At 35.6% G+C, this 17990-nt stretch overlaps 1 protein-coding gene across 1 annotated transcript in view; it reads right to left on the bottom strand.

Annotated features, from left to right (window-relative positions):
- Positions 1-16997, bottom strand: part of LOC127861533 (ran-binding protein 3-like) — a 29914-nt gene extending 12917 nt beyond the window's left edge. Inside the window, exons 1-11 of the mRNA XM_052400120.1 lie at positions 16952-16997; positions 15203-15270; positions 14869-14893; positions 10801-10887; positions 8279-8425; positions 7602-7682; positions 6632-6800; positions 4607-4706; positions 3602-3761; positions 1311-1429; positions 254-374 (exon numbers count right to left, since the gene is read on the bottom strand). Of these exons, the coding sequence (XP_052256080.1) occupies positions 254-374; positions 1311-1429; positions 3602-3761; positions 4607-4706; positions 6632-6800; positions 7602-7682; positions 8279-8425; positions 10801-10887; positions 14869-14893; positions 15203-15270; positions 16952-16970 (1096 nt within the window). The 5' untranslated portion in view covers positions 16971-16997. The remainder of the gene's footprint in view (positions 1-253; positions 375-1310; positions 1430-3601; positions 3762-4606; positions 4707-6631; positions 6801-7601; positions 7683-8278; positions 8426-10800; positions 10888-14868; positions 14894-15202; positions 15271-16951) is intronic.
- Positions 16998-17990: the final 993 nt, after the last annotated feature.

The raw sequence follows: 17990 nt of genomic DNA, 5'->3' as shown, positions 1-17990 counted from the left end.
CAAGAGGCTAATTGGGTAAACTCTGACACTTAAATAACCTAGACTGGAAGAATTTCGACACTAACATAACCTAGACTGGAAGGATTTTGACACTTAAATAACCTAGACTGGATGGATATTGACACTTACATAACCTAGACTGGAAGGATTTTGACACATAACCTAAACTGGGAGGATTTTGACACTTAAATAAACTAGACTAGAAGGATTTTGACACTAACATAACCTAGACTAAAAGGGTTTTGACACTTACATAACCTAGACTGGAAGGATTTTGATGATTCACATCTCATGTCATTGAGTCGTATTAAGCCAGCTCCTCTTTCTATCCAATTCTGATTGTCAGCATCAAATATAAACAGTTTCCCATTTGTCTGAAAAGTGAAAATATGCATTTGTTTGGAAAGCATAAGATAAATGCATTTATTTCAGATTTAACTTTTATGTAAGTCGCTATAGGAATATTATGATGATGGAGAACTTGTCAATTCTTAATTTTATTCCAATTAAAATGATTTTTTTGGCTTAATATAAATAACTTTAATAAACCAACCTATAATCTTTAAACAACATTAATCTAATCATTCAAATCACTTGATTGATTTTATCAGCTTAGAAATTAAAAATAAATAAATCTATCTTGACAAAGAAAAGGGGAAGTCCATTTGTTTTGCAAAATGTCCAATAATTAAGGAAAATGTACAAAGAAATCTGTTCCACATATGTTCAAATTGACAGACAAAAACAATACTTCATCAGAAAGACGCCAAAATGTTAAGAGCTTAGTCACAAAATAGGCTACGGTAATACACCACAACGTTTTATGAGCTATGTTTAAGGGCACATACTGAGGAACGTGATCTTAATTGGGCACAATAAAAAGCTTCAAAACATTAACACTAATTGCAAATGACATTTTTGATAATATATCATAATATGGTCGATGTTCTGTGAAAACTGGGCTAAATGCATGTGCATAGAGTGTCGTTCCAGATAAGCTGATGCAGTCTGCACATGCTTATCAGGGGCAACACTTTCTGCTTTTACTGAAATGTTAATTTAAAGGAAGTATCTTCTAAATTAAAATGCAGGCTAGGTGAAGTATCGTTCCTGATAAGCCTGTGTGGACTGCACAGGCTGGGACAACAATTTATGCGCATGCATTAAGCCCAGTTTTCGCAGAACAAGGCTCATTTCATAAAAAAATATCATCACCAATAAGTGTAAATGTTCTAAAAGCTTTTCTTTATGGTGACTGATCCACTCATATCCCAGTTATGTGCCATAGTCATGGTTCAAAAGTGTAGTACCTGTATAACATTGGACTCGTTTTCCTCTCCCGTCACCACCTCCACTTTCTGTAACTCTGTTTTGCGACCATGAGTCAGCTGGTACTCCCTGGCTGACTCCTCCAGTGTTTTACCAGCATCTGCAATCAAATGGATATCAGCAAACACATGGGGAAAATGGACCTTATGCCATATATTTTGAGGTATAAGACTTTTTTCCAGACACAAGATGCCTGTGTCATGTAGTCCAGTGCATCTTGTAAATGGATTTTTGTTTTAAGTATGCCAATCCCATGTGTGGCCTGTTTCGCTCCCATCCAACTTGCACGTAAGCGCAGTCTGGTCAGGAGTTACCATGTCCTCTACAAATTCATCCAAGAAACAGGGGTCTCTTTAGCTGAACGGGAAGCTCCTGACAAAGCTACCATAACCTGCAGACGGGTCTGGGGTATTGCTGGCCAAACATGGCATAAGCCCCATTTTTGCATGATGCAACTAATATTTATGTACACTTAAAGCTAACAAAGAAATACACAAAAGTAATATCTTTGTATGCACAAAAATACATACTTCCTTATATTATGTGCTCATATTTCAAACATAAAAACAGATCATAACAAGCGTGGTGAAGATCGGATGTAAACTACTTGAATTAGAGAGCAGACACCATGCTGAATGTTATAAAAACGCACTAAGTGACCCCGTGACCTAGTTAACAAACTTGGCCTAGAGATCACGTAGATAAAACTTGTGACCAAGTTTGGTGAAGATTGGATGAACACTACTTGAATTAAAGAGAGGACAACATGATGAGGTTTAAAACGCACCAAGTGACCCTGTGACCTAGTTTTTGACCCGGCATGACCCATATTCAAACTTGACCTAGACATCATCTAGATACAACTTCTGAGTTTGGTGAAGATTGGATGAAAACTACTTGAATTAGAGAGCGGACAACATGGTGATGTTTAAAACTCATTAAGTGGCCCCGTGGCCTAGTTTTTGACCCAGCATGACCCATATTCAAACTTGACCTAGACATAATCTAGATACAACTTCTGACCAAGTTTGGTGAAGATTGGATGAAAACTACTTGAATTTGAGAGCGGACAACATGCTTAATGTTTAAAATGCACTAAGTGACCCCGTAGATATTGTCTAGATACAACTTCTGACCAAGTTTGGTGAAGATCGGATGAAAACTACTTGAATTAGAGAGCGGACACTTAATACGGACTGACAGACTGACCAACAGACTGACCGACCGACAGACAAGTTCACTCCTATATACCCCCCTACACTTCGTTTGTGGTGGTATAACAATAATGGTTATTGATCTATAATAAATATATATTCCGTTTATTGCACATACTCAGTTATCAGGCTTTTTGGAACTACAGAAATGAGAGTTTTAAAGACATGTAAATGAAAATATGCAATCCTCAATCAAAGTGGATTTTTTTTATATTTTGTATGTGTCTATAAAAGAATAATAATTGTGAGAGGAATATTGTAAATTCATGATAATTGGTGGGGCATTAATTTTCTTGATTTTGTGGATTGACCCATCCACGAATTTAATACAAACACATCCGAAAATGACTGTCGCAAAGTCCTCTTTTTTCCCCCTCACTCAGTAAACAGAAATCCAAGAAAGTACCTGTGCATGAAAGTCAGTTTGAAAAAACACAAAACACAAAATGTTATGCCGACGAATATTAATGATTTTAAAGTTTATTTATTTGAATTGAAGTTAGTAGCAACAGACACATAGAGAATTGTAAAGAACCCGTCCTTAGAACTAATGCACAACTTTCTCTTAACTCTTTGCAACACAAAAAATGTGTCTTGCAGCAGATGACATTTGAAAACCAAGTGGCAAAAGAAGAAATTGCTTACACAGAGCAATTTCCCCTTTTGTCACATTGTTTTTAAGGGCGTATGATGCATAAAACAGCAGATTTATATTGCAAACTGCAATTTAATAAAACTGACTTTAATTTGTCTGTTGCAAATTGCAACAGGGCAAAATGAGTTAATAAAAACAGGCATACCAAGAAAACATCAAAGTATTCATCTATCAGTGTATTTTTTCGTTGAAATTTGGGTCCTGTAGGGGGCCCATCCCCTATGGAAATAAGGATATTTTTTTACCCAAATGGGACCTGAAAGTTTCCAAAATTTACAGTATTTGTTAGCAAAAAATGAACAATAAATATTTCCCAAATTTAGTAAAAATGACGCAAATTTTCCCATTCCAAATGGACCATTCCCAAAATGGTAAAAAAAAGCACTGTCTATGCTCCCAATACCTGCTGAGTTGGCCTGCTCCACAGAGTTGGTAGAGTCAGGTGAGTACACTCCATTCTTCTCTGAGAATTCCTGGTCCTTGAATTGCACACGCTCGGCGAGGTTCTCTCCGAAAACAAACCCTGAACTACTCACAATACCCTTTGGAGATGTGTGAACACCCTATAATCAAAACATACATCATTGTTTAGCATTGCGACAAATGACTCCTCACCCCCCCCCCCCCCCCCCCCCCAAAAAAAAAACAACCCACAACAACAGGGCCTTGAAACAGGATTTTATGCAACAAAACTGATTATAAAGTTAATCTTATCATATTAGTGTGACTTAGCCACTCAAATACTTTTTTAGTTGACACAGAGTTATGCACTTCTGTTAAATCATCATTAAAGTACATGAGTTGATAATATTATAGTATTATAACTAGGGGTCATCTACTGTCCAGGCCAATTCATATCTGAAGTATCAAGCCCATCAGCAATTTGTTGACAAGTTATTGATCGGAAACTATTTTCACACTTATTGTGACAGTGACCTTTGACCCCATGAGTATTATGAGAGACAAATTGTTAATCACTTAACCTGACTTGTTCATGCATCTTTTACATTTATTGTGATTACCAGATCAATTGTTGCAACTACAGACAGTATTACAAATTTTCTTTTTAATACAATAGTACTATAGTAAGTATACGATTCTGCTGATTATCAAGCCCATATTACTTTACAGCATTTAACCCTTTCCCACTCAGAAGCAAAGTGAAAATAGCTATGTGCAAACAGCATAAAACCAGAAAAGCCTGTGAGTAACTCGCAATCTGTTCAGGTTTTATGCTGTTTGCTGCTCATCAGTATCTTAGGGTTGGAAATTAAAACTTTGAAACTTGAATCTAGTAAGAAAGTTCTTTAATTAAATTTAACTTTCTAAGAGACTACAACGGCGTAAAAATACGTATCTTAATGGTAAAGGATTAAACAACTGCAGTGGGTATATGTGCTTCTCTTACCGTTACTTTTTCTGTGAGATTTTCTCCTAGAATATTATCACTACATTCAGTTGAAGAATCACTAGCACTTTTATCAATGCTACGACTGCCTTCTGCGGCTCTGAAAAGAATTACAATGAACAATTTATATGAGCCTTGCTCTGTGAAAAGGTGGTTTAATGCATGAGCGTAAAGTGGCCTTTGCAGTCTGCACAGGCTAAGCAGGATGACATTCCACCTTTAATGTATTTCATTTACAGGAAGAATCGTCTTGACCAAATCCAGTTTAGACGAAAAGTGTCGTCCTTGATTAGCCTGTGTGGACTCCACAGGCTAATCTGGGACTACACTTTGGGCACATGCATTTAACAAAGTTTTATAAGATTTAATATTCAGTTTAAGGTAATAAACATTTAAAGCTCTCTAGGTCTATAACAAAGCAACATGTTAATAATCAATGTTTGACTCAATCATTTTAAATTGAACAATGAATGTTTGACACAATCATTTTAAATTGAACAATGTAAATGCTTTGCAAAACTTACACCAAAAGTGGTTGTCATAGATCAGTTATATCAAATTGTAGCATGGTCAATAGATGCAAAACTACCTCTTTCTGATGAAAGAAAAATGCGAAGTTAACTTTTTTTAATGTGAAAAATTTATTTCTGTTTTTCATACTAAACCCATTCACAAGATCAAAGAAAACAAGACTATTGCCAAGCAATAAAAGTCCCCTACCGGCTCCACCATTGTCAGAAATTTTACCATTTTCAGAATATTTTTTGTTTTGTTTCCATAGCAACCACAATTTTTGACATAGGAACAAAATGAAATGATGTGCATAATGTCCATATTGCCATCTATCCATGTTCCAAGTTTCATGAAAAATATTAGGAACTTTTAAAGTTATCGCGGGATCCAGAAAAAAACACCATTTTCAGCACTATTTCTAGTCTATTTGTTGCCATAGCAACCACAATTTTTGACGTAAGAACAAAATGAAATGACGTGCATAATGTCCATATTGCCATCTATACATGTTGCAAGTTTCATGAAAAAATATTAAGAACTTTTAAAGTTATCGCAGGATCCAGAAAAAACACCATTATCAGCACAATTTCTAGTCTATTTGTTGCCATAGCAACCACAATTTTTGACGTAGGAACAAAATGAAATGACGAACATCATGTCCATATTGCCGTCTATACATGTTGCAAGTTTCATGAAAAAATATTAAGAACTTTTTAAGTTATCGCAGGATCCAGAAAAAAACACCATTATCAGCACTATTACTAGTCTATTTGTTGCCATAGCAACCACAATTTTTGACGTTAGAACAAAATGAAATGACGTGCATAATGTCCCCATTGCCATTTATCCATGTTCCAAGTTTCATGAAAAAATATTAAGAACTTTAAAAGTTATCGCAGGATCCAGAAAAAAACACCATTTTCAGCACTATTTCTAGTCTATTTGTTGCCATAGCAACTACAGTTTTTGACGTAGAAACAAAATGAAATGACATGCATAATGTCCATATTGCCATCTATCCATGTTCCAAGTTTCATCAAAAAATATTCAAAACTTCTAAAGTTATCGCAGGATCCAGAAAAGTGCCACGGACAGACGGAGACAAAACCATAAGTCCCCTCCGATGAAACCGGTAGGGGACTAAAAACAACCTTTACCTAATAAATTGGGGCATTTTTATAAATATGAGTAATTCCAACAACTTTGTTTTTATCCAAGTTTGGTCTAAATTTGCTTTTGTAGCAAATGTCTTCTAATAATTAAGAATAAAAATGTTTGTCTGAAATAATCATTACCCATTTCTCACCATATTCCCCATTCAGAGGGCCCTGCCACCATTCTCTTTAAGATGAGGAACACATAAAAAAACACTTTAATATAATGAGTAACGTTTTGGCAAAACTTGTCTTAATGCATGTGCGTAAAATGAACTGCACAGGCTAATTTGGGACGACACTTTACACACATGCATTAATCCTTATTTCACAGAAACCAGCCACAAATATTCCATACTTTGTGTCCGAGTGCTCCCTAGACGCAGATTGGCACAGGCTTTCTGACTTGCTGGACGTGGGACTGTCAGATGTGTCGACCCCCAGTAATAGTTTTGTAGGGGCCAGGGGGTCCAGTGGGTGACTCACAGCCCCGGACTCCTCGTTCTCCTTCTCTATCCCCTCCGAGTCTGCAAGGGAACATAAATGCAGTCATAATGCTGACGGAGCAGCTTTTCCACCTAAACTAGCAATTAAAGAATTCATTCAGTTGTGTAATCGTTCTGTGGTGTCTTCATGTTGTTGTTTTTATTTATATTTATTTTGTTAAATTTCATTTTATAATTAAATTGAAAGTGCCTATAAATGTTTTATATCTTAGTTCTGTGTCTTACATGTAAATGTGCTTCGTAAAAATGTGCTGATCTAACATAAATTGATATTACTAGTATTATGTTTGTTTGTTTGTTTGTTGTATGCATACCTGTTTAAACTATTAATAAATATAAATAGTTAAAAAAATATCTGGTTCTTGTCAATTCATGTGCAGTAAGAAGTCTGGAGTTTAGGCAATCTAAATACTCGTCCATTGAGGATTTGAATATTTTGTTCACAATTGTAAGTGAACACATTCTATTATGAAATGTTTGGCTCACAGTACAGATCGCTCAGAGTTTTTGTGGGTTCCCCAACAACTTCAAGCCAATAAGAATAAAGAATACCTTTTCCACTCAGAAGCAAATTGAAAATGGCTGTGTGCAAGCAGCATAAAACAAGAACAGCCTGCGAGTAACTCGCAGTCTGTTCAGGTTTTATGCTGTTTGCTGGGCAACAGTATCTAAGGGTTGGAAATGAAGCCTTTAAAACTTGAATTTAGTAGGAAAGGTCTTTAATTAAATTCAACTTTCTATGGCACTACAAATGCGTCAAAATACCTATCTAAGTGGTAAAGGGTTAAACAAACATGTAAGACACTTATTTCCTGTTCATACCTTTAGAAGAAGACTTTGTGGGGTCAGGAAGTTTGGCTGGCTTTAATAGAGATGAAACTGCTGTGGTATTCATGGTGGACACTGCAATTGATGTCGTTCATTTTTAGCAAATTTTACATATAAAAATTAGTACTTATTTGTCTACCATTAACACTGTATTATCTAAGAAGCAACACATATAAGAAAGAACTTTTTTATAAAGTGCTGCACAAATTAAGTGAACTCTAACCTTTCAGCAATTTTTTACAAATTACAATTTTATACAGATTACCAATTTACAGACTCAAATTATTAGCACTCCAACCAAAATGTTGTGAAGGCATCCATAAAAATGTGAGACTTACATGGTAAAAACAACAAATAACAATATCAGAAATAGTTCAAGCACAAAAGTAGACTTTATGAATCAGTTGTTAATCAAAATGAGTCATGTGATGGGAAAACTGGGCTAAATGCATGTGCATAAAATGTCATTCCATAATCTGGGACAACGTTTTCAACTTTAATATAATTTTCCATTTAAAGGAAGTTTCTTTTAAACCAAAATAAAGTAAAGGCTGAAACTGACATCTCTGATGAGCCTGTGTAAAACTGCACAGGCTAACCTGGGATGACACTTATGCACATGCATTTAGCCCAATTTTCCAAAAGAGAGGCTACAGTGTATATTCACTTACCATCAGTTTGATTATTCTGAGGGTTGGGTGACAGGGCAGAGGGGCGCAGAATAAACTTGGCAGGAGAGTTTGTTCCAGTGTGGTTGGATGAGGAGACCATGTCTTGTCTTAGAGCTGGACGAGCTGCGAATGGGTTCAGAGAAGGGGCTGAAATGAGAGAATTATAGAGCCTTGATCTGAGAAAACCTGGTTTAATGCATATCGTCGCTGTCGTTCTCAAACCTCGTAGCTACAAAATGCCAAGTTTTCAGGAGAGAGAAAAAACCGTCTCATTTTTTTATAACGATGTTTTAGAAATTGAAATTTTGTAAAAATACCAAACAAATGAAGCTGCAAAATACGGTATAAGCCGTAGACGCGTAAGTCATACTGATAAGTCATACTGATGTTCAGAAATGGTAGCTACGATATTTTGTCACCACAGGTGTGTCATTTGTATAAGCACGGAGCGTCCGTGGTATGAGGTACGACAATTCGTCCTCGTAGCTGCAAATATAAAAACGTTTTCGTCAAAATTGTCCAAACGAAATGACGTACCTATAGGTGAAATGACATCGCTACGACTTTTCGCCCGAAAAAAAGCCAACAATCAAGCTACAATATTTCATCACGTGCATTTTTCAAGGTCTCCCATTGGCGTAGAGCTACGAGATATAATAGCACAAAAACACGCGCCAGACTTCATATATTCGGAAAAGATGAAAAAACATTTTTGAAAATTTTGGAGCTACGAGGTTTGAGAACGACAGCGACGATATGTGAAAAGTGTTGTTCCAGGTTAGCCTCTGTAGTGTGCACACGCATATCAGGGACAACATTTTTTTCGCATAAACTGAATATTTGTTTTGAAGAAACTTCCTGTAAACAAAAATTTCAATAAAAGCGGAAAGTGTCATCCCTGATTAGCCTGTGCTGTTGCGCAGGCATATCTGGGACGACACTTAACGCATATGCATAAAGCGCAGTTTTCATAGAACATGATTCTACATGTAAAGTTTCAGTACTTATCATTTGCTATGTGCGACCACAACGTACAGACAACAAGAGCACCGCCTTGCAGGTGCAGACCGCTCATCAATTTTCTTTTTAAAGGTGAAGGAACTCTCAATTTAAATCAAAAAGGAGGGAGAGGTGGAGTGAAGAGGGGTGTATAGTGTAGGGGTGTGGACATTTATTACATTATCTTCCAAAAATGCGGAACAAAAAAAAAAAAAATCGGGGAGGGGGGGGGGGGGGGGGGGGGGGGGGATTCTTGGGTGGTATATTTGGACGGCATTTCAAAAATAAAATTATAAAACTTAATATTTGTGTTTTTTAAACTGTTTAAAAAAAATAGGGGGGGGGGGGGGGGTGGGGTGGGTATAATTATGTGAGGGTGCAATAGTTTGACGGTATTTCACAAATAAAATAATAAAAATAAATATGTGTGTTTTTTAACCGTTTCAAAAAAATAATTTTGGGAGGGTGGGGTTGGGGTGTATAGTGTGAGGGTGTGGTGGTCATTAATGAGATGATCATAAAAAAATAAAAAAAATAGGGGGGGGATTCGGGGGAGGGGGGGGGGAGGTCACGGGGGATGGTTTGGGTGGAGTCTATTGTGGTATGTCAGGTAAGAGTAGTTTTGTCAAAGTATCAATCAAATCTAATCATAAATAAAGAAGTTATGGCAATTTTAGCAAAATTTAATAATTTTACCTTGAGAGTCAAGGTCATTCAAAGGTCAAGGTAAAATTCAACTTGCCAGGTACAGTAACCTCATGAAAGCATGAAAGCATTTGAAGTTTGAAAGCAATAGCCTTGATACTTTAGAAGTAAAGTGGATCGAAACACAAAATTTAACAATATATTCAAAGTTACTAAAAAGGGTCATAATTCCGTAAAAGTGACAACCAGAGTTATGCAACTTAAGCTTTACTGTCCCCTTATGATAGTTTGCAAGTGTTTCAAGTATGAAAGCAATATCTATGATACTTTAGGGGTAAAGTGGACCAAAACACAAAACTTAACCAAATTTTCAATTTTCTAAGTATAAAGGGCCCATAATTCTGTCAAAATGCCAGTGGGAGTAACATTACTTTGCCTGCACAGTCCCCTTATAATAGTTAGTAAGTGTTGCAATTATGAAAGCAATAGCTTTGATACTTTAGGAATAAAAGTGGACCTAAACCCAAAACTTGACCAAAATTTTCAATTTTCTAAGTATAAAAAGGGCACATAATTCTGTATAATTGCACGCCAGAGTTATCTAACTTTGCCTGCCCAGTCCCCTCATGATGGTAGATAAGTGTACCAAGTTTGAATGCAATAGCATTGATACTTTATGAGAAAAATGGGCCTAAACGCAAAACTTAAGCGGACGCCCACGCCAAGGCAAAGGTGATGACAATAGCTCATAATTTTTTTTTCAAAAATTAGATGAGCTTAAAAACAATTTATCTTTATTAAAAAAAGCTCAAATATTGCATACCACAAAGCAGTTTCACACCAAAGGTGTAACTACAAGAAGTTAAAATATATCTTACCATTTATGGTAGGGACAAATTTTGGAGGCTTCACTGCATGGAAAGGATTTGATTTGGGAGATGTACTAGAACTGCAAACACCATCTCCTGGAAAAAAGCGCATTATCAATAAATGACATATTTTAGTACTAACATATATTCAATGATGCCAACTCAGCCTATATATTCTCAAGACTATCATTCTAAGCAAGTTTAATCAAGATTACATGAAAAATTAGCCTCAAGTGAGATAATGAGCTAAGAGCTCACAACAAATAATACTGGACATAGACTGATTAACTCTGGACATAGACTGATTAACTCTGGACATAGAATGATTAACTCTGGACATAGAATGATTAATTCTGGACATAAAATGATTAACTCTGGACATAGAATGACCATAATAGCTCACCATGAGCAATTCATGCTAAGGTGAGCTAAACAAAGTAAAATAACGAGATTCTGAGTTTAAACAAAAAGCTGATGCCTCCAGTGAAAGCCGATTATGTATCGATGATATATTGCACCATTTAAAGTGTTAAGTCCAAAATAAGGTCAATGTCAAGGTCATAATGAGGTCAGGTGATGTGAGTGTGCTGAGTGTTTAATGAAAGTATCAAAGCTTCTAAGACCAAAAGTATGTAAATTTCAAGTTCTGAATGAAGCTGTGTTAAGTGTTCAAAGACAACATCTATGCAACTTGTACTTATTTAAGCTTTGACCCATATATTTGACCTTGAAGGATGACCTTGATGTTGACCTTTCACCACTCAAAATGTGCAGCTCCATGAGATACACATGCATGCCAAATATCAAGTTGCTATCTTCAATATTGCAAAAGTATTCATAAAATAAGCGATTTGGGCCACATATATTTGACCTCTGACCTTGAAGGATGACCTTGACCTTTCACCACTCAAAATGTGCAGCTCCATGAGATACACATGCATGCCAAATATGAAGTTGCTATCTTCAATATTGCAAAAGTATTCATAAAATAAGCGATTTTGGCCACATATATTTGACCTCTGACCTTGAAGGATGACCTTGACCTTTCACCACTCAAAATGTGCAGCTCCATGAGATACACATGCATGCCAAATATGAAGTTGCTATCTTCAATATTGCAAAAGTATTCATAAAATAAGCGTTTTGGGCCACATATATTTGACCTCTGACCTTGAAGGATGACCTTGACCTTTCACCACTCAAAATGTGCAGCTCCATGAGATACACATGCATGCCAAATATGAAGTTGCTATCTTCAATATTGCAAAAGTATTCATAAAATAAGCCATTTGGGCCACATATATTTGACCTCTGACCTTGAAGGATGACCTTGACCTTTCACCACTCAAAATGTGCAGCTCCATGAGATACACATGCATGCCAAATATGAAGTTGCTATCTTCAATATTGCAAAAGTATTCATAAAATAAGCGATTTTGGCCACATATACATGTATTTGACCTCTGACCTTGAAGGATGACCTTGACCTTTCACCACTCAAAATGTGCAGCTTCATGAGATACACATGCATGCCAAATATGAAGTTGCTATCTTCAATATAGCAAAAGTTATTGCAAAATGTTAAAGTTGGCGCAAACCAACCAACAGACCAACCAACCAACCAACAGACCAACCAACCAACCAACAGACAGGGAAAAACTATATGTCCCCCACTACTATAGTGGGGGACATAATAGGTAAATTTCAAGGTCAAAATGGGGCATGTGATGTGGTTGTGTTTAGAGTACTCATAGCTAACATCCCACCAAGTATGGTAGGTCAATGTCAAGGTCATGATAAGTAAGTAGGTCAATTGAAGGTCAAAATGATTATGAGGTAATGTGATGTAATCTATTTAAGTATCAATGCTTTGTAGGAAGCATTCCTGATGTTAGACCACAGGCATTATTTTGGGTTAATCTCATACAGACTGACAAACAGATTGACATAAGAACAAATGCCACACTCTACTGGGGGGGGGGGGGGGGGGGGGGCACAATAAAATTCCTGGACAGCAAATAAGTTAATAACTACCAACTTAATAATAAAAATATTAAAAGCAAACAAAAAAGTGATGACCATTGCCTTGAGAGATAGGATATGACTTCAAACAATATATTTTCTGATTAGATGCTGTAGAATCCAGAACAATGAAGAACATAAGATTTGATAATTTCCCTATCAAAAAATGTGATTTTCTTTAAATCTGATAATAAATCAAGTGAATAAAATGATTCTAATGTGAGATAAAAGATATGATGCAAAATAGTAATCAGCAAATCAAATTTAATAATAATTCCTGAGAAAACAACTTTATTTTATGCGTTCAGGTGGTTTATCAGGAATTATCAGTGAAATTAAAATGATATTTCACTGTTTCAAACAGTGAAAAATATAGATATTTTTCACTGTTTTACTGTGAAATGATGTAATTTTTTAATCGAAATGACGCCATTATTACAGCGAAATTCTTCAGTTAAACTCTTTTAAAATGTAAATTCAAGGTGAAAAACATAATCAAAGAGGGCCATGATGGCCCTAAATCGCTCACCTGACTAACCAAATACAATCCCAACCCAGATTTCATCAAGATAAACATTCTGACCAAATTTCATAAAGATTGGATGAAAACTGTGACCTCTATTGTCTACACAAGGTTTTTCTATGATTTGACCTATTGACCTAGTTTTTACCCCAGGTGACCCAAATACAATCCCAACCCAGATTTCACCAAGATAAACATTCTGATCAAATTTTATAAAGAATGGATAACAACTGTGACCTCTATTGTCTACACAAGGTTTTTCTATTATTTGACCTACCGGTAGTGACCTAGTTTTTGACCCAAGATGACCCAAATACAATCCCAACCCAGATTTCATCAAGATAAACATTCTGACCAAATTTCATAAAAATTGGATGAAAACTGCGACCTCTATTGTCTAGACAAGGTTTTTCTATTATTCGACCTTGTTTTTGACCTAGTTACCTAGTTTTTGACCCCAGATGACCCAAATACAATCCCAACCGAGATTTCATCAAGATAAACATTCTGACCAAATTTTATAAAGATTGGATGAAAACTGCGACCTCTATAGTCCACACAAGGTTTTTCAATTATTTGACCTAGTGACCTAGTTTTTTACCCCAGATGACCCAAATACAATACCAACCCAGATTTCATCAAAATAAACATTCTGACCAAATTTCATAAAGATTGGATGAAAACTGTGACCTCTACTATCTACACAAGCAAATTGTTGATGGACGCACACACGCACGCATATACGTACGCCTGACATCAAACGGTCACATTAGCTCATCATGTCACTTCGTGACAGGTGAGCTAAAATATAAAAAGAAAATTTGTTGGATTCTGTGGAATATCGATTTTAATTCACTCGTGATCATAGAAAATACATATTTTCACTCATGGCTGGGCCACACGTGAAAATATTATATTCTATTATTTTATACTCTCCGGTGGTTTATAGAGAAATATCAGTGAATTAAAACTGATAATTTCACTGTTTCAAACAATGAAAATTATCAGTGAGAATTATCGATAATTTTCACTGTTTATGTTAAATGACGTCATTTTTTGGACGAAATGACGTCATTTTCCCAACGTAATTCTTTAGTTAAACTCTTTAACAATGTATATAAACTGTGAAAAAAAGCATAAAATAAAAAGAAAATTTGTTGGGTTCGGTGGATTATCGATTTTAATTCACTCGTGATCATATAAAATGTATATTTTCTATGATCACTCGTGAATTAAAATCGATAATCCACCGAATCCAACAAATATCCTCTATTTAGTCGTGAATTAAAATTGATATCCCACCAAATCCAACAAATATCCTCTTTATCTTTCACTGGAATACAGCTATAAGCTCCCCAATACGCCCAACATAATGTGTTTAATTTGACAAATATTATGAATTGAGGAGTTGCGGAACTTTGAAAATCATCCATCATGCATCTTTTATTGAACTAAATGTCAGAAAGGACCAAATCACTTTTTGAAGATAGGTTATACATGTAATTAGCAATCAGAAAAATCAAATTACTGACCTGTGACTGAAGACACAACTGTATCCTAAAATGTAACAAAATCAAATATTATTTCAAATCATTGTCTATTATATGGTGCAAACGATTTTCACATGTCATTTCAATAATTATGAATAAAATAAATGCATTTCAAAATCCTCGACTTGTTTATATACATTCACTACAATATTTACATTATTTACAGTAAATTTTAGTTTTGCACAAGACCAATGAAGAGTAAGAAATCATCAAACCATACTTAGAAATAGTTCCATATGTAGTTGCAAACTCTGAAAAAGTATATTCCAAGTAGTTCATATAATACAAAGTAAAAATGGAAATGTTTAATACATACTCCTGTAGATTCTGTTTCTGATTGACCTGTATCTGGACAATAACTATGTTTGGGACTATGTGTCTCAGCTGAAATTCGAATGGTTACAGTTCAAACATTGATATTCAGACATGGTTCAACAAGCTATGAAGGCAAAGCAAGGAAGGAACATTACAGTTATGTTAAATGGCATCATGATAAAAAGTACAAGTATGATCTATACAGAAAATGTTAAGTAATTTTGATGTTTAAGTGTCTATGTGTATAATACGTGATGAGATGGAACTAACTTTATAATGTCCTTCTTTATCAATTTTTTGATGAAAAACTTTGTTCAAATCATGCCCTTAATTTATGTATAGTTTATATTAATATTTATGAAGTCATATAATGTATAAATTGAAAAAGGGGCATAATTGTTATACTTTAAAATGTAGGATGATAACAAGAGATGTGTTTGTAAGAAACACAATGCCCCCTTCTGCGCCGCTTTCAATCCATAAATTTGACCTTAGACCTTGAATGATGACCTTGACCTTTCACCACTCAATATGTGCAGCCCCATGAGATACACATGCATGCAAAACATCAAGTTGCTATCTGAAGCGACATAGAAGTTATGAGCATTTTTCGAAACCTTAAGGCGAAACCTAAACGCTAAGTGTGACGGAAGGACAGACGGACGGTCTGATCACTATATGCCCTCCTTCGGAGGCATAAAAATCACACATGCACAACTTCATATCATAAGGAACAATGCATGCAAATTTGGTTGTTAGTTGTGCATTAAAAATTGTTGAACCCATTTTGACAACATTGTGTCTACAGAGAAATAGCTTTGAAGACAGACAGACGTTCATGAGGAATCCAGTATAACCCCTTTCCTTCGTATGGGGGGAAGGTTAACAAAGTGAATGTCAATGGGCCCAGACTGCATTCCAAACCATTTTGACCTCAAAACACATAAAAATTAAGCATATTCCTTTGAGTATATTTCGCAGTTGATGAGGTCCTTTCGGAGCCAGAGCTGAGGCTGCATTGTGTGTGGACCCAGAGTGTGCCCTAACACTCCTACCTAATTAACTTACTAGCCTCAAATGCTGCCTAGGTGAAAAGCGAGTGTACCAACCACTGCGCTAGCTTGACAGCCTAAAGCATATTCAGACAGAAGTTATTCGTACCAATGCAACTTATTTTAAATTAATGCAAATGTAATCATATTATTTTATGATTAAAAAATCCCCAACTTGAAGAATTCACACCAATCCACTGATTAACCCTTCCACGTTTTTAAGAATGGTGTTATAGAGTTCAAAGTCTTCTTGGATTGTGATTTCACTCTTTCATATCATTATCACATTTTTACAAGTGAAAATTTTGGTTTATATCTCATGAAATACAAACATTCAGATTGTTAATTTGGTATTGGTAGGAACACGGTACAGCGTTTTGTATATTATAGTAAACACGATGCTAATACAGTTCTGTATTACAATCTTACTGCAAACTCAGCTTGATAAACAGAGCAACCGTTGTAAAATTTGTATTGCAGAATTCAACTCAACTTGTGCTATTTTACCCCACCCACAAGAAAATAAGGTAAACAGACGAAGCCAGATAGCCAAATATGATTTGACCTATTATTTAAACGAAGTAGAATTGATATTTCATTTCACTAAAAATAGAGGGATGCGTTTTCATTGAGAAATTACGGAAAATAAAGAAGTTATAGCAAGCAAAATCGATTTTTATTTTATTTTTCGCGCTTACTGGAACCTGCGTCGGCCATGTTGAAATGGTCTATACGTCACGTGACTAACCTAAAAATAACACATGTAAACAAAAGCACGTGTGGGCTGTCAGATTTTGTTTTGAATTAGCACAATTTGTAATCAGGGTGTTTTTCTTCGATTAGGGAAAACTTAGTATGGCAGTATGATGATCACATAACAAAACCAAATCAGTGAATTATACTTAAGTTGTAAAATTGTTGCATATTTTAAGGGGCACACTGTATACTGTACAAATGAAACAAATCCATTGAAATATGGAAGACTGCCAGTTTCAGCACTATGCAAGAAAGAAGACAGAAACAAAGCAAGCAACTACTGTGTCAATCGCTTGTATATGCTGCAATATGCTGGAGCACATTATTGTCCTTTACTGCCCTTCTGTCTTTAACTATCAAACTCTTTTCATGTTACCTTTTTTCACTCTTTACCTCATCCTCTCACCACAATTCGCTCAATACCCGGTAGTCTAGTTTGACTGTACCATGTAGACATAAAAAAAAACGGAATAGGGTTCAGTAATATTGGCAAAAAAGTTATTCCTGAAACCATTGTTACTGCCAAAGTCTTTTACTGATCCTGATTACTTTTTTTTAATGTTACAACTACCCTGTCACTAATAATATATACCAATATAATTCTGCAAAAGCCTTCAAGTGTATACAGGCTTGAACACAATTAATGAGAGAATGTATGGCAATTTGTCCTTAAACCAGGCTTTCCAGATATTTTATGCCATGTATTTTTCCACTATCAAATGACAAACTTTAATTTGACATTATCTTCTCCCAGCTGACTAAGCGATGGTTGAGTGCACTGTTTCAATCTTGGCTGACTAAGCGATGGTTGAGTGCACTGTTTCAATCTCAGCTGACTTAGTGATGGTTGAATGCACAGTTTCAATCGACTAAGCGATGGTTGAGTGCACTAGCTGTATCAATCTCAGCTGACTAAGCGATGGTTGAGTGCACTGGTTCAATCTCGGCTGACTAAGCGATTGTTGAGTGCACTGTTTAATC

Source organism: Dreissena polymorpha, chromosome 16 (assembly GCF_020536995.1).
Source record: "Dreissena polymorpha isolate Duluth1 chromosome 16, UMN_Dpol_1.0, whole genome shotgun sequence".
In the NCBI taxonomy this organism is placed as follows: domain Eukaryota; kingdom Metazoa; phylum Mollusca; class Bivalvia; order Myida; family Dreissenidae; genus Dreissena; species Dreissena polymorpha.
Note: the sequence above shows the minus strand (reverse complement) of the source record. Positions and strands in the feature narration are given on the sequence as shown.